Consider the following 26,746-nt stretch of genomic DNA (forward strand, 5'->3'; position numbering starts at 1 on the left):
AAACTGCAATCCAGTTATAGAAAGTTGGCTGTGATTATGACTATTGAAATGAACGAAACAATTCAATTCACATAGGGCTCTAGGATACACAGTGCAGTTCTTAATATCATTTCTCAGAAGTGAAATCATCTGATTTTAGTTGGAGTGACTTTGAATGTATATAGGATTGCAATCTTTGTCCAGACTAAATTTCCTTCATTGTTTCCTTGTTATTTGCATGTTTCTGGGTTTGGGTCAGCCCTTTTCTCAGCTGATATCCAGAATAGTTTATTAACAGTAATGTATATAGTAGATGATGATATTTTTCTTCATTTCACATTCTTTTTATTGATTTAGTTGATGGCAATGTAACAGCATGTGATCCTTCTCAAAGTTACAACGTCAGTTGGTACTTGAGATATTCTGATTGCTATAACGAAGTCTTCGACTTTGGGGTAAGAATTCCAATGCTATGGATTTGCTACAGATATAGCTCAGAGTAGTGGTGTTCAGCCACTGGGGACATGGGTATCCCTTGTTTGCGGATGCATGCCATTTGATCACATGGGGGGGATACCCGGTGACTTCCTCTGTGCTGCACAGGTGGGTACTGCAGCCACAGACTAGCTCCTGCACTCCCAGGCCTCCCTGCTGACAGGGAGGCCGGCTGTGTCCATGGTGCCTGCATGAGCCACCTGCTGTTGAGCTGCACCCACAGTTTGGCTCCTGCCCAAGAACTGGCCTCCCTGTCAGCCCTTATCGCGCAGCAGACATCTTGTGCATAATTGGCCTATCTCTCTGTTCTTGATGTTCTTCAAAGTCTTTACTGAAACCTTGTTGAAGTGAGTAAGGGGTTTGGTGAAAAATATAACATTTTAAATATGAAACATAGGAAAGAAACTCGGGGGGAAATAATTGAATACATTTCATTCTTGTGAAATTACTATATTTTTAGAAGAAAAATTCACTGTATTTGTTGCAAATGTGTTGTATGTAATCCTTGTTCTGTTGCTTGTAGATACTAAACAATGGGTTTAGACTGGATTAATTCTGCATAGGATTACACTGTTGGAGTAAATTTCTATTTAATATTCAGCATTACCGACAGCCTTCTTTTGGTTAAAGACCAAGTATGCAGCACAAACCAAAATCTTAAGGCTTAATTGTTCTGAGCAGGGTAGGTTCACACATCCATTCACTGAAGAAGTATGAGACTTCCATGTGATCGTACCATATTAGGGTTTTTGGAAGGGATTAGTTGCTTATTGAAAAGTATCTCCAGTATTAAAAATTGTGCCACATTTCAACATATGCCACTTAAAGAAGTGCATGGCAGTCAGATAGCATGAAAGAGTGGAGCCTTAAACTCTAGTTTCTGTTTCTCATTCTGCTCTCCTTAGCATGTGTTTTTTGCCCAGCAAACATGCACATTTGTAGAAAGCTTGAAATAGAGATATTGAAGTTCTTCTTGTCTTTATAGCAATGGGATCACTCTCCCTTCCCCAGTGGTAGAAGTATTATCACTTATTTTTATGCCTTTCCTGCTGTGATATATTGAAACTTAAAAGATTTATTCATCTTTTGTTCGATAACACTTTTTAAAAGACTCTTAAAATAACAGCAGACGTAGCATTGAAACATTTGAATTTTTTCTCATCCTGCGTGTTTTTATTTAAGGAAAGGAAATATTTCTGACTCATTGAGTTTGCAGATATCTTTGGGTATATCCTGTTTTTCTAATAGAAACATTTAACAACATAAAGTGTGTGTGTGTGTGGGGGGGTGTGTGTGTGTGTGAGAAGCCATATTCTCTCTTCAGTTTTGTAGTTGCCCAGCAAACCTTTTTCATTTAATTGATCCGCTAACTATATCAAGTCATGTTTTATGTTTTGACAGGATAAACAAACGGAGAGAGATTTTTCTGAAGAAATTCATGGTTGGTCAGGACAGTATGTTAAGTCTTCACTCTTCTTCCCCAACTGCTCTGAACTCTTCAAACCACAGGTACTACTAAGTCATAAAGCAAACTCTGTGCTGAACGAGGCTTAAGTAGACCAACAGCCCAATCCACAGGGCAAAGGTGGCTGGTGACTGCGCTGCTGCCATACTACCGCACTGCCACCAGAGGACATCCAGGCAGTCTCCCCAGTCGCGGCAACCTGGAAAGTCCTGCATAGGGCAGAATGGAGCTATGCCATCCTTTTGGGTGGCGTAACTCTGTGGTTTGTGCTGTGGTGTTCATGTCTCAAAAGCTCAAGCGGAAGCTAACTAAAGTCATCTCCACCACTGGGAATGTCCCCCATGCTGACATCCACTTGGACACCAGTGTAGCTCCACAGCGGTGGCACTTCCAGGTTTGACTGCTGTGGAGCTGTGGGGAGCCCAGAACTTAGCATCTTTGCCCTCTCCACTGGCGGTGGTGCCCCTCACGCCAGCAGAGAGGGCAAACATCTTGCTGCAGGTTCTCGCCACACCCAAAGCTCCCCCACCCTCGAGATTGTAGCATAGGAATCTGTAAGTTTTCTTGAGTTCTGCAAGGGAGAAAGGCTGCTAATAAATAAATAAACAGTTGCATAAATAAAAATACCTATCCTTGCTTGCGTACTTCCGAGCAGCAATGCTAGAGACAGGGAGAAGAGAACCTTTGACTGTTTTATGTGCAGGAAGACCATGTGAAATACTGAGGGACGGGAATTGTTGGTGAAAGGAGATAAAGAAAAGGTCTGGAACATGAGTAGAGTAGATCTTATGTACTTCTAGGTGCTATTTATCCAATATGTTTTGAAGATAAAAAGGGACAGTAGGGCTAATTTACTGCTTGTGTATTTGGAGACAGGCTGGATTTTAAAACCTAGCGGTTTTTTTCTGTTTTAGTGGTATATGTGTTTTTGAAATGAAGCTGTGATGCAAAGATAGGTGCATGCTCCAGCACTCATATTATAGACTTGTTCCTTGCCAGGCCTTGGCTTCGTTAGGTCAATAACTGTTGCGTTAGGTCAATAACTGTTGCCTCTTGCGTTAATTGAGCAAAGGCTGGACACTTTATTATTCATAAAGGACCACATTTTCACCAGCCAAACTTCTTGAATGGATGCTTCCCACAATAGTCTGGCTGTGAAGAAACTACCAACCCAGCTTAAGTTGCTACACAGAAGGCAAAGTAAGATGGGAGAATTGGGGGAGAATTGGGTCCCTCCTGTTGGGATATAAAATGCTGCTGTTTGGGTAATGATACAGGTGCCTACAGTGGGATGCCCTACACTCCTAGTCTGGTTCTGGGAAATGCTAGTGAAGAAGGAAAGCAGGGTTGCGGAAGGATTCTCTACCCATCCAACAGGTTATTGGTTGGCTCTCTCGGCTGTGCAGAGATGCTTGTCACTTATACTGTGTCTTGTCACTGTCATGCATGCATTGAGCACGTGACCATGAACATACTCAGTATTCTCCTGTGAATAAATAGTATAGGGAAAGATTAGTGATGACAGGCAAAATTGTTGTTTGAAGAAGCTACTAACTGAAGCAGACTTTACAAATTTCCAGTGAATCCCAAGGAACTGAATTTACAAACCACTGATCTACAGGACCAAAATCTGTCACTGAAGGCAGCTCTTTCAAGATCCTTTTAAGTGGTATAGCAGCTATATATTGTAACTTTTCAATGGAAAGTTATTTGATCTTTCAGACATTATTTCACCGCATAGAAAGCATGGTTCATGCTCTTTTTTTGTTCCTGATGTATTAGCTCTACCTTTCCTGATGGACTATGAGTGCATATTAGGAGGTAGGATTGCTGTTCCACTGTAGCATTCCAATTTGTATAATAAACACCCAGTTTATCAAAAAGTCCTGAGTATCTGAACTTAGTATCTCTCTGTAGCCCTGTGTCACTGTAACTGTACGTAAGTTGTAGTTTGGTTCCTCTAATTATCCAAATGGCTAAATATTTATTATAGGCTGCTGTTCCTTTGGGTCATGTATAAATGTATTATTTTTTCATTCTTAATAGTTCTTCTATAAAGAATTTCTTCATCCAGAAGACCTCTCACAAGGAAAACCAGAGGTATTTTTTTAAAAAAAATGTTAGAATTTTCAGTTGGAACAGTCTTCTGGGGGTTTGATCAAGCCTATTTTTTATATTTAAGGATAAGAGGCAGAATGGAACGAACCAAACTTTAACAGCAGATAAGCCTGTAAGTATATGAGGGCAGGTGAGGGCAACTTCTTTTTTAATTCCCAAAGTAGATTAACATAAAGCAGTGGTGGCAAACCTATGGCACAGGTGCCAGAGGTGGCACTCAGAGCCCTCTCTGTGGGCACACGCAAATAGAGTCGCCCCCCCCCCCCCCCCACACACACACACATCTAGGCTGGCTTAGGCTGCTGGGCTCGATTATTAGCATTAAACCTAAGACCTAGTTTTGGGGAAGCAGTGTAGGTAACCCTGTTAAGCGCTGTTAAACCCCACTGATTTTCATGCTAAGAACTAAAGCGTGATCCTTTACCTGGGAGTAAGCTCGGTTGCTGGCAATGGGACTTGCTTCTGAGTAAACCCTCCTAGGGCTGTGATTCATCCGTTGGAAGAGCTTCAAAGTAAAGCCACCGACTACCACCAAGCTTACTCCCGAGCAACGCACGCCTCGGAGCCAACTGTTTTTTTTTCTAAACTAAAACCTCAGCATTCAGGTTAAATTGCCGTGTTGGCACTTTGTGATAAATAAGTGGGTTTTGGGTTGCAATTTGGGCACTCGGTCTCGAAAAGGTTCGCCATCACTGACATAAAGGGTTTGTTGCTTTTGAAGTCAATAGGAATAGTTTTCTCTTCCACTAAAGTAATATTCTTTAAAGGGAAGAATCACCTGTTCCTTGAATTGTTAGGTAAGAAGGCACAGAAAAGGATTCAGGTACTTATTTTGATTGTTTCTGATACACTGTCTCTGGTGATTTATACTTTTATCAATTCTTTTTTTCAGGCAATGAATGCTGTGATGAAAACCTGGAAAGATGGACCTTACATCTTCATTGTGCAAATAGGAGTTTTACCCTTGAAAGAGGCCAGTGTCAAAGAAAAAAGAATGACAAGTGAAGGGTTACCAAAAGTTATGGCTACCTCTGATCCACAAGAAACGCTTGTTACCAGTAAGCCACCTATAATAATTCATGTGTTTTGAAATACTCGGCCAAAAGGCTGAGAAGTGAATGATGGAATAGTCCCAGCACCAACGATCAAGTCAGATTCATACTTAGTCTCTCTTCTGAAGTCTAGGGAGTAGGCCTTTGATTCTTTGTAAGCGGAATTGTGGATGCTGAGTGTAGTTGGACTGGGCCCTTCAAGGAAAAATATTTGAACTCTTGATTATTTTCAACTAGTCAGTAGTTATCTGAGTATTGAAATATTTGCAGACATCTTGGTTTTTAGATCTCTTCCATATTATATTATTGCTTGTAGAGCTTTATGAGCAAGATACAGTGATTCACAGTTCAATATTGATAAAGGAAAATCCTAGATTTAGCTGGAATGCTGATTCTTGTCCTTTATAAATATGATTGTTTCTTTGTAAATATTAATAGTGAGAAAAGGCATGACCTGTTAAGGAGAACAAAATCTTGGTTTGGGCTTGAATGTCTAAGAAAATCATATATAGGCCAACACTTGTGATAATATTAAAGGTCATATATGCAGGCAGTAAACAACACGCTTATTCCTGTAGCAGATGAATGTACAATCCATATGGTTAAATCCCACCTAAAAATTCTTCTCACACAAAATGGGGTGCTTTTCACCAGTTCTCTCCTCCTTTGACATGTGGAATGGGTTGCCTTGTGCCAGTCACACAGACTGAGCTTACCTAACTAACATGGGTGGATTCCGTGAACACAACAGGCAGGAGACACTTTATTTCCCTCCCTTCCACCTGTTCACTTTAGGTCCTGTGCTGTCCACTGTCAGAGAATCTGCCCACTGTCAGAGAATCAGGTCACTCAGCACGTTGTGGGCAGATTTTTTAGCACCCGACAGTGTGCTAAGTCCCCCAATCACATTTTCTCCCCATAGCAGCAAGTATGACCACCATATAGATCTACCGCAACCTGTTTATTATTGCCTGGCTATTGCAGGGAGGTTCCTTATTTTTTTAAATGTGTTGCGCATGTGCAGCTACGCAGGTGCAGTTGATCAGATTGTGGGACAATCAGCATGGCTGCTGGGGTTCATTTCTGAATGCCAGCGCAGCTACGCATGTGTTACAGGAAATTAAAACAAGAAGTGTCTCCTTGCAAAGGCATGAAAGCAACCTGGATTGTTTCCATGGGCTCCATTTGCTGCCTGAATAGATGAAGGGCACACATGAAAAAGGAAAACAGGAAAAAGGAAAACAGGTTCCTTTACAATGACTGCAACCTGTTATACATATGCTGTGCGGAATCCACCAGTGTTATGAAGATAAAACTGAGAAGAAGAAAACAGCGTTTGCTGATTTGAGTCCCCACTGGGGAGGAAGGTAGGATATAAATGAGACACTTTATTTAAAAAATAAAGTGCCTAATTTGGCGTTACAAGCAATTGTAGTGTACTGATGAAGAAGACAAGTTTGGATTTATACCAAGGAAACTCAAGGCAGCTTACAAACACCTTTGCTTCCACTTCCCCCAACATACACCTTGTGAGTTAGTTGGAACTGGGAGAGTTCTATGAGAAGTGTGCTACCCCAAGGTCACCCAGCAGACTTTCAGGTGTAGGAGAGGGAAAACAAATCCAGTTCACCAGATAAGGGTCCATCGTTCATGTGGAAGAGTTGGGAATTAAACCTGGTTCTCCAGATTAGAGTCCACTTCTCTTAACCACTACACCAAGCTGGCTCTCTGACGACTTCATGGTTTGCAGTTTTGGCACTGAGTTCAAGGAGAGGGTGGGAGGGAGCATGCACGGCCCGAGGACTTTGGCTCTTTCTCATTATAACCAAACTTTTGTGACAAGTAATTGTTCTGGGTAATCCTTTGGAGAAGAATGCAGCCTTTGAAAGCCTGTGAGAGATGTGAAGAAACTTTGGTAAACAGGATAGCTGTTTATGTCAGGTCACCGTAACATATCACCGTATTTGACTGAGGAATGATCTGTATTTCAGTTATTGGGATAAAGGACTTTTTACTGTACTTGTAGTTTTATATGAATAGTACTGATCTTCTTTGTCTGGTTGTGTTTTGATAGTGATTGTGGAAGTCAAGGGGCCGTATGAATACCTCTCTCTTGCAGATTATCCACTCATGATTGTAAGTTAATTCAATTCTTTGAAATAAAATGGCTGAATTAGTTTCTAAGGCTGTTTCTGCATGGGTCGAAATCACTGGTTTCAGCCTGGTAAAACACCGTTTGTGGGGGGAGCCTTTGCACAGGTGCCACCGCCAAATCGATGCAGCGTTGCTCTCCCCCCAATGGTGTTTTTAAGCCTTGCTCCCCAGTTTTTGGAAAACGCTGGCTTCCATCTGGTACCAAGTGAACGTATTTCCCGCGCTGCTCCCAGACACCTCCTGCTGCCTTCCGTCACTCTGTGGAGGCCAAGGGACACACTTCCTGGCCTCCGACCTCAGAGGCGTCGCTCTGGCCATGGGGACATGTCCCCTGGCCTCCACAGAGTGACGGAAGGTGGCAGGAGGTAGGAGGCGTTCAGGAGCGGCATGGCCCGTGTGAAGGCTGCACCGCTGGCTGCGGTGCCAGCGGGACGGTTCATGTGAACAGCCCCCGGGGTGCATTGGCATGAACTATGCCGATGCATCCCCGCTCAGTTGGCTGTGCGGAAACGGCCTAAGAGTTACCCAGATTAATTGTTGTGATAGTGTGGTATAGCCGCCTAACAAGGGCTCATTTCTCAAGCTCTATTTCGTTGGTGCTTCCCTAGCATAATGACTTGGCTGTGTTTTCCTTTGATTGTGCCAGTACAATGAAACTTCTGTTCGTTTTTTGTATGTAAAATGGAAAATAATATTGCTCTTTAAATCAGGATAATTACTTTGCTTCTGTCAGTTAGGCTGTTTCTGCACGGCCACACTGTGGGGGTGTGTCAGCATAAATGACACCGACATACCCCCCTGGGACCATTCGCACGGACGGTCCCGGTAGGGGTGGGGAAGATGGCGCAGCCTGCGGAGAGGCTGCGCCGTCCCCCGAACGCCTTACCGTCCCCTCCGGCCTCCCGGCGCGTCGCACAGGCCAGGGGACATCCCCCCTCTGCCCTGCGCGACAGCTCTGGAGTCGCAGGGCAGGGGCCATGTCCCCTGGCCTGTGCAATGCACCGGAAGGCCGGAGGGACAGTAAGGCATTTGGGAAAGGGGGGGGATGGCGCCTTCCAGCTGCTGCCGTTCGCGTTTTTGCCATCCCTAGGATGCTGTTTATGGCCCTTGCGGAAAGGGCCATAGTGTATTTCTGAGCCAGACCTGGGGAAAAAAATCTAAAAAGGATATGTTTGGGGTTAAAAGTATTTAGCTACAGAATTGTGAAACAGATTCAAGCTGGGTTAAATTCACTAAAATCCTTTATTGTTTTAGAATTTTAGCCCTCTCTAACTCTGAAAAGCAATCAAAACTAAGAAAATCTAGGCAAGCCAAGCCATGTAAGCAACTATAGAAGCATTGGTTTATAATTGTCCTATTAATTTCCAACTTGCATTTGTCTCTCTCTAATAGTTTTTCATGGTGATGTGCATAGTATATGTGTTTTTTGGAGTTCTGTGGCTTGCCTGGTCAGCCTGCTACTGGCGAGACCTCCTGCGGATCCAGTTCTGGATTGGGGCAGTTATTTTATTGGGAATGTTGGAGAAAGCTGTTTTCTATGCAGAATTTCAGAATATTCGCTACAAAGGAGAATCTGGTATGTGTGAACATCAGTGATAAATTGATTTGTTTGAAATGAACAGGGCATGAATTATTTGTAAACAGTGATTTTGTTTTTAGTGATTTTTTAAAAATTATAAAAACATGTCAATATTAGGACCTAATTACACATTACACCCGTATGAGAGTTGTGTTCTGGAGACCTGCACTTCCCAGGCATGTATGGCCTTTCTTTCGATCAGGACTGTAGCATGTGAGGAGAAGGAGCTTAGACCCCGTCCATCTTTCCTAACTGAAATAGCCCAGTGGGAGGTGCTGTTTGCTCTGTAGGGGAAGCATTACGTGTAGTCTGTCAGTACGCATGGAGCCCTTAACAGTAGACAATGGCTCCCTGTGGCTGGTTCAGGTAGGAAATCATTTTGGAAAAAGCACGCTAGAATAATTCCATTCATCTACATTATTTGTCTTGTTAAGGTAGATGTAGATAAATGGAATTATTCTAGCGTTCTTTTTCCAAAATGATTTTCAATGAGTTAAGTGCAATGTTTCCTAACAATTGTGCTTAGGATTGTAGCCATTGGACAGGTCATATTACTTACCAGAGATGTACTAAAAAAGTTTTCTTATGTGGTGTGTGTCAATACATATACTACCTTCTGTTTAACATAGGCTGATTCTGCAGAAGCAGCATGGGTTTACGTAACCTTGTCAGTTGCCTATGCTGCCATTTGCATGGCAGGTGCAGAGCCAGCCGGGATTGCTGGGATCCTGATGGCAGAAGGCAACACAGTTTGCACAGGAAATGCTGAGTTTCCATGTGAACTGTGCAACTGAGACCCCCCCCCCCCCAAGATTCCACTCCCCCAAGAATCCCACCCACCCACTTACCAGGCAACATGGTGGCTGCCTATTAGAGAATCCACTTTATTGTGGCCGCCTGGGGAAACCACCATAATGGTAAACAGAAGGGGGTGGGAATTGAATTCTTCCTGCTTGCTGTAGTTTGCACAGGCAAACAGGAAGCATTTGAAACCTGGGTTAAAGGGGAAAAGTCAGTAATTTAGCAACTTAATTTAACCCGGGATCAGGCAAATATAATGGGTCAGAAGCATTTGGGGGAGTGAGTTCTGTGGAAACTCCCCCCCAAAAAAAACATTTTAAAAAGGGGCCTAATCTCATTCTACTTGGACCTGTGCAGAGTCACCCATAATTTCTCTTTAATATTTCACTAATAAGGTAACTGGTATTGTAAAATAACTGAATTTAAGAGTCAAAATGTATTTTGGTTGTAAATTAATGGGTTGCAACTAGACTTCCCAACCTTCAGGTGGGGCCTGGAGATTTCCCAGAATTGCAACTGATTTCTAAACTAGAGGTCAGTTCCCCTGGATAAATTGGCTGCTTTGGAGGTGGACTCTATAGCATTATTCCCCACTGAAGTGCCTCCCCTCCCTAATCACTTCCCTCCCCATGGTATACCACTAGATCTCTAAAAACATATTTCAACCCAGGGTTGCCATCCCTAGTTGTAATCCAATTGGCCTGTGTTTTCTTTACTTACAGTTCAGGGGGCAGTGATACTGGCTGAGCTGCTTTCGGCACTGAAACGTTCACTGGCACGAACGCTTGTTATCATAGTGAGCCTGGGATATGGGATAGTCAAGTGAGTGTCTCTGAAGTTTCACCATTGCAATTCTGTGTTATTGAAAAAGTTAAATGTTATTTAATTCATATTGAGCCATTTTGATTCTGCGTTCCTAATACTGCACTTAAAAAGCTGCTTGAATTGGCATACCTGTATCTTTGAAAACAATCAGGAGTTTTGTGGCTCATTGAAGACTAACAGTTTTGTTTCAGTATCAGTTTTGTGGCAAGAACCTACTCCTTCAGATACAGTGTGTGGTTCTTCACTAAGCAGTCCAAAAATGAGTGCACAATGAAGATCCAGCAACTGTAGCTGAAGAAGTGGATTCTAGTTCACATAATCTCCTGCTGGAATAAAACAATAATTAGCTTTTATAGTGCTACAAGACTTTTGTTTACATTTGCAGCAAAAGATTAACATGGTTACCAATTTGTGTTTTTCAGTTGTTTATTTTCACTGAAGATACATACTGGTATGCTTTCTTTTGTTACGTGTAGATAGCAAGTGAAGAAAAAAGGACCAGACCAAAAGCTTCTGTGACTTATTCTTGTGTATGTTACACATGAATCTCATCTCTAAAATTAGATAATACAAGGGATTTGTAGTTATCAGTGTGTGTAGAATCATGGTATTCTGATAACATCTAGACCAGTGGTGGGATTCAGCCTATTAGCACCAGTTCGGTAGAACCGGTAGCTAATTTTTTATCTAGTTCAGAGAACTCGTTGTAATCTCACCACTGAGTCCTTTTGGAACGGGTTTTTATGTGATTATGTGAATCCCACCATTGAAATTGTCCTCTGGCTGTTGATATTGACTTTAAAAAAAATCTTCTGTTCTTCCCATTACAGGCCTCGTCTTGGAGTAACCCTTCACAAAGTAGTTGTGGCTGGAGCCCTCTATTTATTATTTTCTGGCATGGAGGGTGTCCTTAGAGTCACAGGGGTTAGTAATCATTTACTGGAGTTCCCAACTTGCAGTCCTAGCCACTGTTGATTTTACTGTGCTGTCAGACCAATCTCTAGAATACTTTGGATTCGACTGAATTGAATTTTTGTTGTTCACTGGACCATCACTTTTTTTGCCAAATCAGGTTCTTTTTTTGAAATGAATTGTGCTTCAAAAACTTAGTATAGACTAGTTACACAAATCAAAGTGCATGGTTATATTTTGCCAAATCAGGTTCTTTTTTTGAAATGAATTGTGCTTCAAAAACTTAGTATAGACTAGTTACACAAATCAAAGTGCATGGTTATATTTTGTGGGTCACCCAAATGTGGCTCTTGTTATCTCCATTTTATCTTGTGTTCATATATGCACACACCCACACCTCAAATTTAAACAAAAATGAAGTATACATTCAGTTGGTTCTTTTAGTTACAATTCTTGTTGCCACTTGAACAAGAGCTGCCATGTGTAGAAACACAGCTGTGCCTCTAAAAAAGGACCAACAACCAGATGCAAAGCTTTCTAGGCAAGATGAATGATGTTAGATGGAATGGAAGTCAGCTAAGTTCCAGTACAGAAGTATCTCACAGTCTGCAGTAAATCAAGAGAAATTTAGAGGATCTCTCTTTTCTGATGAATGTTAGTAGGTGCCTATGATATTGCTAAAACACAAAGTTTACATAGGCTTTCATGTGGGTAAATGCCTGTTTCAGGTTTTAAACATTTAGTTACATCCTGCTGAAAATTATTTTGCTAATCTGAAAGTATAGCATACTATAAAAGTATCCTTCTCCTAGGACTGCAAAATGTATGTGTGTATTACTTGTTTAAAAGAGTATGGGTCAGTTTACACTTGCTTAACTATGGTCACTTTCACACATGCAGAATAATGCACTTTCAACCCACTTTCACAGTTGTTTGCAAGTGGATTTTGCTGTTTTGCACAGTAAAATCCTGCTGCAAAGTGCATGTGTGAAAGTGCCCCGAGTGTATTCATGGCTTTGGTTGTCCCATGAAGAGGGCTTCTTATTTTTGATACCAGAAGCTTAGTGGCTATTTCTCCTAATGAATTCTGATCCTTGTTGAATAGTAATGGCTTTCATTACTCTTTGTACTTCAGTAAATATGATTCTCTCTTTGGTACATTTTCAGTTTTTCCATGGCTTTATGGCTGTGGTTGCTAACTTCGGGCTATCTATCATTGACTCCTGTATTATTTACTGGATATCCTTTCTGAAGTTTCACAGAGTAATTTTAATGTATAAACATGAAAAAGTTTGTATGTGACCAAGAAATTATGCAAAGAAATCAAAAGGCCAGTTAAATTGTCCCCGCATCATTCCTCCATGTCCCCAGTATCGTGTCCAATATTTATTTACCAAATATCAAGACAACAGAAGAGAGTTTTAAGTAGCTTCATTTGCAAAGTGGAGCCATCCCCACATGGGCAGACTCCGCCGGAACAGAATATCCACAGCAAGTTTATTCCGTTCTCCCAAATTTGCCACACCCTCTCTGTTCCCCCGTTGGCTAATGGTACTTAGAGTCACAACTTAGAGTCATCAGAACAGGAGGAGAAGTTAATATGCATTAGCCTATTAAGCATGTTTAATATGTACAATCAGCCTAGTCATCCAGAGGTCTTATTTTGTCCTGCCACGTGCATCGTCCCTTATGACTCATCTCCTCATTCTTAGTAGAAAACATATTTCTCGTTTATTGCAACCCTCACTTCTTTTTTATATATTGTTTTTTCTATTCCTATTGTTTCTGTATCAACCCCTGGACCATTAAGTGGATCCTTTAATTGGCTTGCACTCCAGATTTTGGTAATAGATTCTTATAGGTTGCTAAACAAACAAGTAAGCATTGAATATACATACAACAAATGAATCCTACTGCTATTATGGAAACAAATATCCCATTATTCCTTTTAACCAAGAAAGATCTGGCAACTAGCTGGTGAGCCAGTCCTATGGACTCCATTCTTCTCATGGGTCTCCATAATCAATAAATCTCATAGTTGTCCCTCAGTTGCTTTATTTAAACTATAAGTAATTTTACAGGCCCTTCCTTTCAAAATCTGACAAAGTCCTCCTTTTGCAGCCAGTAAATAGTCTATAGCTAATCTGTTTTGTAATATATTTTGGTATAGTTCAATTTTTCCTTATATTTCCCTCATGATAAGCCCTGTTACATTGATAGATTTTTGTATCCAACATGTTAACCCTAAAATTCAATGCCTATTTTCCTGGAAGAAGGGAAACAATACAGTAGCACTTCTGGATAAAATGAATGCAAGTTCAATTTTTTGAAAAGTCCTTCAAAACACACCCATTGGTGTTGAAAACCTCATTTAAAAAAAAGAATGTGACATCCAGTGGATTAGTTTTGAAAGGTTACTAAAATTTATTTAAATGTGCCTTCAGCTGCATAGTACAAAGACAACAGCAAGATTTTTTTTAAAAAAAATAAATCTGTTTAAATAAAAACTCTTCCCTTACTCTTTCTACCTCTGATAGTTTCTCTCTCTCTCTGTCCTGGGATTGCATGTCTAAGAAACTGGCTCTGCTATTGTGGCTCAGACTGCCTTATCTGTATTTAATTGGGCAAACAGCTGGTATTTCTGCTTTGGGAAGATATTCCACAGAGAAGTCTTGTGTACTGAATATGCATGTACTCATAACTGGCCCATATTTCAATTAATGATTTATGACGTTTCAAAGTTCCAATTTAATTATATGAACACACAGTGGATTTTCATTAAGCTAGTAAGCGCAAGACTCTTGGCATGTTAATGATTTTTGATTGATGAGACGAATAAATCATCTTGGTTTTACTATAGAAAAGTATTTGCAAGCATTATAATGGCAGATTATGCAGCTACTTCTGTGTCTGTATGATACTGTGAATAAATGTGAGTTACCAGAACTGGTAGCTTTGAGCTATTTTCTGCAAAAATACGCTTGATTGGCTTGATCCTAACCTCTTGCTTCAATGAACAAAGAAAAGGCATATTTTCACCTCTGGGGGCTTTGTGTTCATTGTTTCTGAAAGTAAGATAATAACTGCAACTGGGTGTTTAAGTCTTGTATCTTGCTTCCAATCTGCCTTGATCTCAGTGCTTTTTTTCTCTTTGACTCTAGGCACAGAATGATCTTGCCTCCTTGGCTTTTATTCCACTGGCTTTCCTAGATACTGCCCTCTGCTGGTGGATATCCTTCACTGGCTTATTTGGTGGAATGTTAATTTCTTTGGAGTTGGGTTTTCATGGTGGGTCGCATTCTCCTGCAAAGTTTTCGCCAGATTCAATTTTACTTTACAACCACAGTTACTTAAGACTGCCATCCTAAGTATCCCTATGAAGTTGGAAACCCCGCTAAATTCAGTAGAATTTACTTCTGAATAAGTGCTTGGTATCCCTGTTAACCTGACTGGATTTTGACAAGGTTTGTGGGACAAATTTGAAGTAGTCACATCTGGTTCTAAGCCCTGGAGATGGCCTTGCTCCTCAAGTGCAGCGATGTCACTGGGTTCTAATATTTAATGTGTTTCCACTGTTTCAGTAAGAGCTTGGTAGTGGTAGAATGAATAGTTCTCACACTTTTGGTAATCAGCCTTTTGATGGAAAACCAAGAACCATCATGTTTTTTTTGGCGGGGGGAGGTGGTTTATGGCCTGAAGTCTGTTTTCTGCCCCACCCCCACCCCCAATGGAAGGTGTTGAAAACTCACTCCATATGATGGTACTCTATGCTGAAACTGTAAAGTTTGGAAACATCACCACATGGATACCCTGGTTGCATGGAGCAGCTTCACCACTGCTGTATATTTCATGTAGACAGAGCTGGTACACACTTTCAAATATAACAGCTTTTGGAATAGTATCATACACATTTTTACCCTCATTTAAATCAGTGCCATAATATTTGATCCAGTCCTGGGAGAAAGTGTTTAAGGAAGTGTTTATGAAAGTGTTTATGGAAGCCCAATGTAAAAATACTGGGTGAACTTTCCACTGATATTTCAGTCCTATGTTGGTGAACTACTGTAATGTATTTATGTGGCACACCATTGTCTGTATAACTGCACATCCATAAGTTAAGCTTGTTTTTTTTCTTAACTTACCATACATATTCATCAGTTTGACTCAGACAATGAAACTTCTAAAACTTCGGAGAAATGTTGTGAAGCTCTCTCTCTATCGACATTTCACCAACACTCTCATCTTGGCAATAGCAGGTGAGCTTTAGAAATCACCATTTGGTGGTCTTTCAGGAACTGGGGAAAGAGGGAAGTAAATGCATAAGAACATTTCCATCTGACCCAGACCATCCCATGCAGGATGTTGTAAGGTCTTAGAGACTGTAGCAGGCCAGTTCTCATCTCTGTGTTTATGTTTTTAACTGACTCAATATTCTGTGACTTGTGGATGATAGTTTTCAGGCATGATAGTGGTAGAATGTAAGGACTAATAGACCTTAACTATATGACCACTTCAGTCCACAGTCCTTATCAAGTTTTTTTTAATGGGAGGGGATGTCTTTTATTAACAAATGAGTATTTTTCTGCATACCCTGGGAGTCTTTGAGTATGTAGAAACCTTAGTCTTGTCTATGGGTGGCTCTGTATCACTGTCCTACTAATACACTGAAATATTTTTTTCATGACTATTTCAGCATTCTATCTGGCACTTTGAGCCAGATATTCTTTTAGTATATTTGTTATTTCAGTTCTTATTTTTCCAGTATCTCTTACTGTCAGTTTAAAGCCATATACTTAATCACTAAAGCCATATACACTTAAGCCATATACAATCACTAAAGCCTATTTTAAAATAAAATGGGTTCAGGGAGAGAGGGGGACCTCCTCCTCCTCCTCCCTTCCAGGGGAGCAGTCTATTTTGCTTGGGGTGGGGCTCCTGGGTTGGAGGAAAGGGGGTGGGGAACAGGATGGGATGTTGGGAGTCCTGCACACTCATTGGCTGGGGGTTCGTCGTCGGACATCTGACCCCTTAGGCAATTATGTGTAAGGATAACCATGTTCTTTCAGGGGGATACGTATAGGACACTTGACCCAGCAACCTTGCTGAAACTAAGCAGATTTTGAGTCTAGTTCGTATCTAGGTTGGAGACTTTGTGAAAATCCTATTCAAGCTGGCTTGAGCTCCATGATCGAAAAAAATGAGATCTACCGTAACTATAATAAATAAAATAGACCAAAATATAAAATATCAGAAAATGCTAAATTTAACTTGCTAAGCTTTTATCATCTTTTTTTAAACCATCAGCATCTGTTGTTTTTATCATCTGGACCACTGTGAAATTCAGGCTAGTAAACTGTCAATCGGTAAGTTTGGTTTCTTTAAAAAATGTATGCACTTGAATGTCCACAAAACAGATTGGGTTGAGTCATAATTGACAATGTCCATCTGTAAGTGTGTTTCCACTGTTTACTTCTGCAGACTACCCTCAGTTTATTCCTTAGAGTCCCACGTCTCCAAGGATCAGCATTTTGTGCAGATCAGTAGGCTGTAGTGGTGCAGGGGGAGGTAGGACAATTCCAGACTGTCATTGGACAATTAACCTGGGTCCAACACAATATTTTGTTTTTGCTTTATAAGTGTGAGATAAGAATGACAGATGAATTTACTGCAGAGTTTCTACTTTGGCATGTGCTACACATTGTTGCTTTTACCTGTAGAAAACGGATTCGTTCTCTCTTTACATATTTCACCTTTCTTTTAACTAGGATTGGCAAGAGCTGTGGGTGGATGATGCCATCTGGCGGCTTTTGTTTTCAATGATTCTTTTTGTCATCATGGTTCTTTGGAGGCCATCAGCCAACAACCAGAGGTATAAAACACTGTATATTTATTTTTACAGTTTATCCTGGTAATACCTTCCTGTAGATCAATTAGTAAAAACAATTGCAACTACCTGGTAATTTCTGGTACGTTAAAGTACGGGTTTTTTGTCCAGTTTAGACTCAGTGATCTCATTTACAAATAATATTGAACAAGGCCTCAGGGGAACTAATTTGTATTTATATATTTAGATTGTCAGAGCGGCCATTTGTTAAACTTTGTAATTTATATTGTCTTTTTTTAAAAGATTTGCTTTTTCACCATTGGCTGAGGAAGATGAAGATGATGAACAGAAGGAGCCAATGCTGAAAGAAAGCTTTGGTAAGAAGAAAATCATTATGTCAGGAATCCCAAATCTTTCAGAGGCTATGGACACCTTTGCAATTCTGATGTGTGGTGGGCGCTGCCACAACATGACTGCTTTAACTTACCTTCAGTTAGTCAGTCAAGATCCTTATGTTGTGTTGGCAGCTGCTGCCGAAGCAACATTTTAAAAAACCTGCTGGGCAAAAGTTCCAGCCACTTTCTAAGAACACTTGATGGGCACCAAGGAAGGTGTCAACTGGTACCATGGTGCCCACAGGCACCACTTGGGGGTCCCTGCCTTATGCTTTATGAATGCAGTCTTAATTCTGAATCGCTAATGCTGAAGAGAAAAAAATGTTCACAGTGTGTTTAGTAGTAGTTTTATACAACATTCTGCATGATCCCTGATCTTCTTCAGCATCAGGGATGAGAAATGGTATCATTTGGTATTGCCTATATATCGTTTTCTCAAGCTCTTGTATGTACGTATTCTTATCCTTCCAACAATTTTGCCAACTAGTTTTCTTGCCCCAAGGTGACAAATTTTGTTTCACATGCTGCTACACAATCCTGTGTATGCTGGTGGAATTTGAAAGGCAATTGAAAACATAAAATTGGACCCTAAGGATCCACTCTGCCAACTGTGGTGCTTTCTCTGACACAACAGGGTCCTCCCTTCTTCATGTGAAGTTGTGAGAAATGTCCATTTTAATAATCTTACAAGCTCAATTTTTTGCTCGTTTGCAAAGAGATTTGTGGTCCACTTATTAGGAAGGCATTTTGTGCAAAGATGGAACAAATCAAAATATTACTCCATACTATTTCTTATTTAATTCCACACACAAATGTTGGTCTTGTTTGCACTTTTGTTGCTATGGATCTCTGTGCCTGCCTGTGGTGGGATATAGCAAGAAAAGAAACGATGATACAATGCATATACTAGTAAGAAATGATGAAAATAATGGTGAGGCTTTATGGTAATTAATCCCGAAAGAATAACAAAAATTGTCTGTTTAAAATTTATTAGGTTTAATGTTGTATATAATAGAGCAAAATTAATAGTACTGCCCCTTTAAATGGCTAGAGTTTGGCAAGAGTATTTTTACAAGATGCAATAACTCATAAACCATTTAGGAAATCAAAACTTAAACCCCTTACATAAACCCCAAACTGTAACTGTAGGTCAAAGCAGGAGCAGCAGTGGTCTGTTGGATAATATTGCCTCTCTTTCCTCTCCCAGAATTGTCTCCCTATCTCTGGAGACAGTTTACTAACTTCTGTCTTAATTGTCCTTTTCGGAGCATGGTCATAGGATAAAACGTTGAGAACTGGCTATTTAAATATTAATTTGATCATTCTCTTTCAGATGATATAGTTGAATGTTTTTTCCCCATGTCTTGATATCCTTTGCAGAAGGAATGAAAATGAGGAGTTCAAAACAAGAAGTGAATGGAAATCCTAAAGTTCACAAAGCAGTAAGTTTGATTTTTCTCACCTTGACCTTGTGTTGCAAGGAAAGCAAAGCTATTCCACCATAATCAGAAAAACGGGTTGGTACAGCCAACAAAAGACAAATTTGTACCAAATGGGCTATAAATGAAACTGGGAAAAAAGCCTCCCACTGGAGTGCAAATTTAACTTATAAAATAGCATAACACGTAGCATAACAAAATAAGTAAACTGGCATACACTTAAATACAGCCAAAAGCATCCATACATATAAAGATAAACAATAATACATGAAAGAATAAGCTAGTTGGAATCTAGATCCTGTGTGGATCTCGTGAAAACAACTTCAAGGCTTATTCTGAAAACGAATGCAAACAACATTTAACAACATAGATAAGGAGGTAAGTTCTTCTGAAAGTTAACAAAAGGGGATGGCACAACCAAGTAAATCTTGGAGTAGTGGAAAGTATCTAAGGATAATATCTTTAGTGCCTGAACTTAGATCAGTCTGCTGGAAAAAAGATGTAATCCTTCCTACATTAGAGCAAGTTTTGGGAGAAAAAAAAGCCTCCCTAGGTATACTGTCAGATCTGCTTTTCGCCTTGTGAATAATGGACCATGGATATTGTCTATTTAATAACATGACCTCAATGTTTTTAGCTGCCCTTTTATAATCTTTGTTAGAAGTAGAATTACGCTTAGCCCTGAGAAATAAACCAAAAGGAAGATTGGTTCTGGTGGGTTTTCTGGGCTGTGTGGCCGTGGTCAGGTGGATTTTGTTCCTAACGTTTCGCCTGCATCTGTGGCTGGCATCTTCAGAGCCAAACTGGATATAACATTTTATTTGAGAACACTGAAATTTTGGACAATTCAGAAGCCTACTATGTCAGACTTCACAGGACACTATGGACAATATACCACACTAAACTTTCCCTTCTCACTTAGACACAGGCCCGCTCCCCACTCACCATAAGCCGCGGGGCCACCTCTTGATAAGACACGGGGATCCTGGACGTTCCCCACATCACCAGTGGCCACTGCGCAGCTGCCCAGAATTTGCTGCTCTCCCACCTCCTTGGCGCGCATCAAATTAGGTCCTCTTCAAAGAGCAACATTTTCCAAAACCCCGCAGCTGCCGCAGGGTGGTGGGCAACCTCGGCTGTTTACACGTGGTTGATTCGCTGTGACGCTGTGATGCACAGCTTTCCAGCCAATCAGGAAAAAGGATCCTCCATTTTGTTTAGGGAGGGTGTCCCCGTCAGAAAGTGCGCGACATGAAGCTACGTGATGATGTAAACACTAGGCGACATCCTCTTTTATAATGCACGCTCGCAGAAATTGAGACGTGTGCACAACGCGATGTGCCAACATTGCTCCCTTTGCTCAAGCTCCACGGCTTTGCGGCTTGGCAGCGCCGATTCACGGTAAAGTGCCGCTGAGCGCACGAGGTTTTGGGCGGTGGAAACCGAAACTGATTTTCACTTTCGTTTTCCTGCCCTATCAATTCGCTGCGGATAGGTGCATGCCAGCCAATGAGAACGCTTGATTGCCACGGAACTCCTGCTCTTGCTCCCCTGCTCCCCCGCGTTATTTCCGAAATGGCAAATGAGTGGGGAACAAATGTCTCCGTTGTCAAAAGCCGCGGAGGCTTTTCTACGCGGGGTCGCTGCAGTGTTGCACTTAGAAGAGGTAAGTGGGGAGCGGCCCACAGTGAGAAACAGACTCTTCTCTGAGATACACCTCTGAAGATGCCAGCCACAGATGCAGGCGAAACGTTAGGAACAAAATCCACTGAACCATGGCCACACAGCCTGGAAAACCCACCAGAACCAGTTGAATCCGGCCGTGAAAGCCTTCGACAATACAAAAGGAAGATTATTCTTAAGATGCCAAGGATGGAAAGAAGTGTAATGAAGATATGAATTTCTATCAGTATCCTTTCTAAAAAAGGAAACATAATTTTTCTTGCCTTGACCATGTGGTAAAAGGAAAGCAAAGCTGGCATTGGCGGAGATAAAGGAATGTTTAAAGTAGGGGAAAACTGTATATGCAAGAAACTTTTGCTTTTTGATACATTAGAATTTGTGACAATGAAATGGACAGCAGTTGTACAGTATCATTTTCAAGTAGAACAATTGTTCAGTAACAGCAATTACTTCCTTTTTTTTAAGCAGGAAGATGACCTGAAATGGGTAGAAGAGAATGTTCCTTCTTCAGTAACTGATGTGTAAGTACATGTAGTTGAAAATAATACTTTAACTTTGTTGTGTGCTGTGGTCAGAAATGTCATTTTGTAAAACATTGCTCCTGTCTGTACAGTCTTTCTTACTAATAATAATTGACAGAATTAGTTCTTGCAGTCAATATTGTGTGTCTTTTTTGCTTCCCAATCAGCGCTCTCCCGGTACTTCTGGATTCAGATGAGGTCAGTAAACAAGCCTTTAGCTAATTTCCTTTGAGATGACTAGAAATATTTTCATTTCCTTAAAACTAAAATTCTCTTAGGCTTCTATCAGGGTACTAATAAACACATACATATATTTTAAAGAATGAAATGACACGTAATGGATATACAGTATTTAAATGTTTAGTCTTTACATTCTGTCTTTAAATTTTCACTGGATTGCTACTTGTTTTTGTGGCAACAGACTAATGTGGCTACCCCTCTGGAATCATAGGAGGGCAATATAAAAAATAGAATTACACACATTTAAGGTTTTTTTGAGAATGAGCACTAACACGTTAAATAAAAGGTTTCCTGAAGAGGGACTTGAAATGGAGGAGACAGGTGGCATCACCTGAGAATTCTGAGGAAGAGAGACACTCCAGACATATAGGGGTAGAAGTATTAGAAAAATGGGACCCAAGAAAAAATTGTTTGAAGGCGGAGGCGGCTGGAGAAGTGGTAGAGTTTAAAGGACCAAGTTCTAAAGCAGGAATTTATTGGGAAATGGGGGTAGATGGGCAGTCCAATTCAGACTAGTGGGGAGCTCCACAGCACCTGGGAATGGTGCAGTGAATGTGGCGCTATACCACCTCCAATGAAATTTCAGAACTACAATGAAGCTTCAGGAAAACCCCTCCGCTGCTGCCTGAAAAACTCAATTGAAAAAAGTGATTTACGGAATGTGTTTTCATGGTGAAAGTTACAGGCCTGCACCAGGGATGTTCCTACACCGAAAGCCCGGTGGAATTATTGTCAGCTCCACCCTTCAGAACACCCCTAGCATGCCCCCAGCCATGTTGGCGCCCTCCTTTATATCGATGCTGCTCTAGAGCAGAAGCCTCTTCCTGCCTGCCTCCCTGTTTGCCCTTCTTGCTGGTGTACGTGCCACTTATGCCAGTGAGGTGGGTAAATGTGTTGGTATGGGCCCGCACCGTTCCCACAGCCTATTCTGCCCCTCCCCCCAAATTGGGCTGTAAAACAGTATTTATTTATTTATTTATTTATACTTTCAGCTTTTATACCGCCCTGTCCCCGAGGGGCTCCGGGCGGTGCAGTAGAGATCTTTAAAGATGAGGACAAAAAAGATTATGTTGGGTATGGAAGAAATGTGCTCAGATTTCCTGTTTGCCAGCTCTGGAAATTTGTTGGTCTCAAGGTATGTTTAGGGCTTGATAATTTTAACTCACACTACGAAGAAGCACATTTGGAAAAATATTTATCACATGAAAATGGTAACAATCATTACACTGACTTCTCATTGCCAAAAGTGAACATGAGAATAATATTTGCACTTTTAAAGTAAGGCAACAATATTGTACCTGTTTAAAAATTGAAATGTTAACCCTTGTGGTCTTTAAACCTTGCAGGAAAGAATGATCACACATTTTGAAAGATCAAAAATGGAGTGAGAAAGGGAAAATTTGCAGGACAAGACTACCTGTGATTGGAGAAAGGGGAGAATCTTCTGATTCCCTTAGAATGTTCCAGTGTTACATTCTTCTGATGTGTTCTGCGATCCTTCATCCCTGGAGTTGGACACTGTTCTCAGAGAACATTTTACTTGGGTCACTATGGAAAGGAATGACAAACATGTTGCTAAACCTAGGAAGACATTTGGATTTGCATTGTTACTGCAAGTTGGTTTTTAAAGAAATTTTAATGTCTTTTATTACAGCACGTTCTGTTTTTTTAGAACTGTTTAAGTGAAACTAAAAAAATTAACAAAGGTCTGAGGAAATATTAATTCAATATTAAAGCTAAATCCCATACATTTTAAACAAAAGGATGTGGGAAAAGGGTTAGGATGGTTCCCTTACAAACCAGCAAGGGTGACCCACACACAAAAGCAGGTTTTGGCATGTTGACAATTGCCAGCGGTCTGTGCACATGAGAAGGAATTGCACATGGTGAGAAATCCTGCATGGAACCCTAGGAGCTATAGATAAGGGAGGGAGACATTGAGTCTTATCTCCCATCTGCTACCCAAGTGAAGATTGGCACTGTCAAAGCTGGTGGCATCAACCATTTATACAAAAGGCTTGTTCCTGGTAGTGTGAATGCATTCTGCTAGAAGCTGTAAATCAGGGTCAGTGTCTTTCATTTTTGTTGGATACAGAAGTTGTTGGCTGTAGACCAGGGAGAGAGCTTTGGAATTAGGAGTTCTTGCTTATGGAAAATAATCAACATATGTCACAAGGGAAGTATTTGGAAAAAGTAATGATTCCTACTGTTTTTTTTAGCAAGATCAAGTGCAATTTTATTCACCCCACTATGAAGGAAAGATTTTTTTAAAAAAAAATTTATGTAGAAGCAATGATTGCCTAATTCTTAATGTTTGTTGTAGTATCTCATTGCTGGCAATGGGGCGTGAGCATAAGCAATTAACTATTCAAATCAGAGCAATGTGTGATTTAATAAAACACCCCAGCACCAGTTTGCTACTCTAGACTGGAACCACACTTATCCTTTGTTTTCAGTATTGTTGTATTGGAATCTGTTACATAGTCTCACAAATTTACTCCAGCCAATCTGAACCAGTCCTGAACAACTTTCACACTTGCCTTTATTATGGTTTGTTGAGTATTTTATAACACATCTTGTTCTTGAAGTTCCAGGTGGACAGCAAAAAGAAACTGGTTATCCAGCCCCTTAGGGAGTTATGGTTGTGGAGATCTGCTCTGAATTACTGCATACATAAAATTCATCTTTCCTTTATTTGCATATGGGGTATATGAATAGCCACTGTCCCTTTACAGTTTTGAAATAAGCAGCTCCCTGAATAATCAAACAAGTACAGTTCAATATTTGGCCTTTTCCCCTCCCTGCCAGAAAAATCCAGTGAATCCTGTTACATATTATCTGTGCTTCTGAATACTGTTCTAGTTATTTACCCCTATTCCATTCCATACCTGTGAGTTCTTCCCCAGCCCTTGACTGCACATTTTATATGTATTTGGGAGCAAGGATCACAGGAGTTTTTGAGACTTCTTAGAAAACTGAATTTGCCTCTGGAAAGATAATAAACTATTACTAAAAGAGCAATTTTAACCAGTGACAGAGCTACAATGGGGACATCCGGGGACAAACGCCCCGGATGCCCCCTGGTGAGTCACGTAGGGGTGGAAAATCGCCCCCCACACTTTTGACCCATTGCTCCCCGTCCCCCTGGCTGACCCCCTCTTGTTCAGGCCAGGCAAAAGGGAGCTGGCCAAACCGTGGACTGGAACCTGGGCTGCGCCTGTGTGGAGCCCGCACAGGCGCAGCTCAGGCTCCAGCTGATGGCCTGGCCCTCCTCCTCCCCTGTGGCCCAGTCAGGCTGCTTACCAGCAGCCGACTGAAAAAAGCTTTTTTTCAGCCGGCTTCTGATAAGTGGGAGGGGAAAGGGGGCAGGACTGTGGGGGCCATAGGGGTGTGTGGAGCCAACCCTTTTCCCTCCCCTGCCACCCAGTCAGACTGCTTACCAGCAGCTGGCAGAAAGATTTTTTCAGGTGGCTGCTGGTAAGTGAGAGGGGGTGGGGGCCCAGGCGCCATTTAGCCCTAGGTGCCATTTTGTCCCCTTACGCCCCTGATTTCAACTTACCCTAGTGTTCTCTTTTAATAAGTATGGTAGTGTGGGGATACTTCTGTTCTGAAATACTTCTAGGAAGTAATGGGCAGCTAGTATTTGAATGTGGAGCTTTCTAATTTGGGTGCCAAAATTTGAGCTTTATCTCTGATATCACTACAGCAACAGCAAGATCTTATTAAAAAATCACGTTCTGTTGACAAATCTAAACTATTTCAAATTTTTAGATTTTGATTGAAATGTAGAAGTTTGTCAGTGCTTACATTCTGCATTCCCAATTTATTTTAGCTGTATGTATAAGTGGTTTGGTAATGGGGTTTCCTTTAACTTACAGGCACTTTTTCATTTGATTTGGTCCAAGTTGTAGATTTTTGTTCTGTATAAATAAAGTTCCTTTTTTTTCTTAAAGTGGTAGAAGTTAATGGTCATGTTTATCTTTCTGGTTTTCAGTTGCTCTTTCAGTTTGGGCCACACTTTTATCTCCCAAGGTTGTCAGGTCATCATTCATTTATTTTTATTTCATTTCTTGACTGCTTTTTTGTTTACAATATTTCAAAATTATAAAAGACAAGGCAAAAACCAGTATACTGCATGCAATGTACAATGCAATACAACTGGATTACACAAATAAAGAATGAAATAAAGCAGTATAATATGTCACAAACTGGATTTCACAATTAAGCAAGGCTGAAGTACGGAGAATATAGTATATCCACTGAACAACGCAATATAAAGAGGGAGGAGAAACAAAAGCAGCTGCTTAAAAGTTTAACAAAAATTAAACTAAAATTATCTGAATGAAAAGTTTATTTCCTGTAGAATTCTGTTTATACTACACCTGTTTCCTTTATGAAAAAGTTCTCCTGAACAGTTCTGTGTTACACATTCTGTGAAATGATTGAAGTACAGAAATATTTCTTAACTCATCAGGTAAGCTATTCCTGCAGGTTTGGACCATAACACAAAGCTTGGGTATGGATGCCTGTTTTTACCCTCTGTGGGGTACCACCTTCATGAGGCTTTGCTCAGATCAGTAGGCTGTCTCAGTGGAACGTACTGAGAGAAGTGATCTTATCGTTAAGTGGGTCCTAAGCTATTAAGAGCTTTTTACATTATAACCTGCATCTTCAGTTTGGGAACTAATTGGTGATCAATGGACTGACTGCAGAATAGGTGTAATGTGAATACTTTGCCTGGCTCCCAATTGTAAACAAGCAAGTATGATCTGCAAGCTCTGGAGTTTCCAAGAAGTCTTCCAGGGCATACGCATGTAGCGTGCATTACAATACCTTGAGGTTATCGTGGCATGGATCCATGTGACCAGGTCAAGGTAGGGAACCATTTTCCAGGCTTCGATAGAAGAAGGCTTGTTTTTTTAAAAAAACAACTGTAAAATAATGCTAGGTCCAGAATAACGTTAACTGTGTTAATAGTTGCACATCTCAAAATTGATGGGGTTTAATATTCTCAAAAACTTCAGCCTTCCCAAAAAGCACTGTCTTTTGTCAGTTTAGTTACACACATCAGGTGCTCTAGACAAATGTAGAGCTGGGTGGTTTCAGCGTATTGATTCCATCCAATTTCAAAACCATTATCTCTTCCAGAGATTGAACAACATGGGAACTAAAACTTAGCCTTGTGGAACAATGCAGAAAGGCCCTAAACTTCTGACTACTGATCTCTGACAGCAACCCTATGAGTTCTGTCCATAAAGGAAAAA

The 26,746-nt window shown here is 40.8% G+C and overlaps 1 protein-coding gene across 4 annotated transcripts in view; it reads left to right on the plus strand.

Moving 5' to 3' along the window:
• The window catches only part of TMEM87A (transmembrane protein 87A), a 28,931-nt gene extending 3,497 nt beyond the window's left edge, over window positions 1-25,434 (plus strand). The window contains exons 3-20 of one of the 4 annotated variants that reach the window (XM_048484964.1): window positions 337-434; window positions 1,876-1,983; window positions 3,986-4,039; window positions 4,122-4,169; window positions 4,950-5,115; window positions 7,184-7,245; window positions 8,656-8,839; window positions 10,366-10,465; window positions 11,299-11,392; window positions 12,548-12,619; window positions 15,528-15,636; window positions 16,685-16,743; window positions 17,146-17,249; window positions 17,508-17,581; window positions 18,980-19,041; window positions 21,187-21,242; window positions 21,410-21,440; window positions 22,829-25,434. In XM_048484964.1, coding sequence (XP_048340921.1) covers window positions 337-434; window positions 1,876-1,983; window positions 3,986-4,039; window positions 4,122-4,169; window positions 4,950-5,115; window positions 7,184-7,245; window positions 8,656-8,839; window positions 10,366-10,465; window positions 11,299-11,392; window positions 12,548-12,619; window positions 15,528-15,636; window positions 16,685-16,743; window positions 17,146-17,249; window positions 17,508-17,581; window positions 18,980-19,041; window positions 21,187-21,242; window positions 21,410-21,440; window positions 22,829-22,870 — 1,523 coding nt within the window. In that variant the 3' untranslated portion in view covers window positions 22,871-25,434. Of the gene's footprint in view, window positions 1-336; window positions 435-1,875; window positions 1,984-3,985; window positions 4,040-4,121; window positions 4,170-4,949; window positions 5,116-7,183; window positions 7,246-8,655; window positions 8,840-10,365; window positions 10,466-11,298; window positions 11,393-12,547; window positions 12,620-14,541; window positions 14,611-15,527; window positions 15,637-16,684; window positions 16,744-17,145; window positions 17,250-17,507; window positions 17,582-18,979; window positions 19,042-21,186; window positions 21,243-21,409; window positions 21,441-22,828 lie in introns of all 4 variants that reach the window. The other 3 variants (XM_048484966.1, XM_048484965.1, XM_048484967.1) reach the window with 3 other exon arrangements.
• Window positions 25,435-26,746: the final 1,312 nt, after the last annotated feature.

This window comes from Sphaerodactylus townsendi, linkage group LG02 (genome assembly GCF_021028975.2).
Source record: "Sphaerodactylus townsendi isolate TG3544 linkage group LG02, MPM_Stown_v2.3, whole genome shotgun sequence".
In the NCBI taxonomy this organism is placed as follows: Eukaryota; Metazoa; Chordata; class Lepidosauria; order Squamata; family Sphaerodactylidae; genus Sphaerodactylus; species Sphaerodactylus townsendi.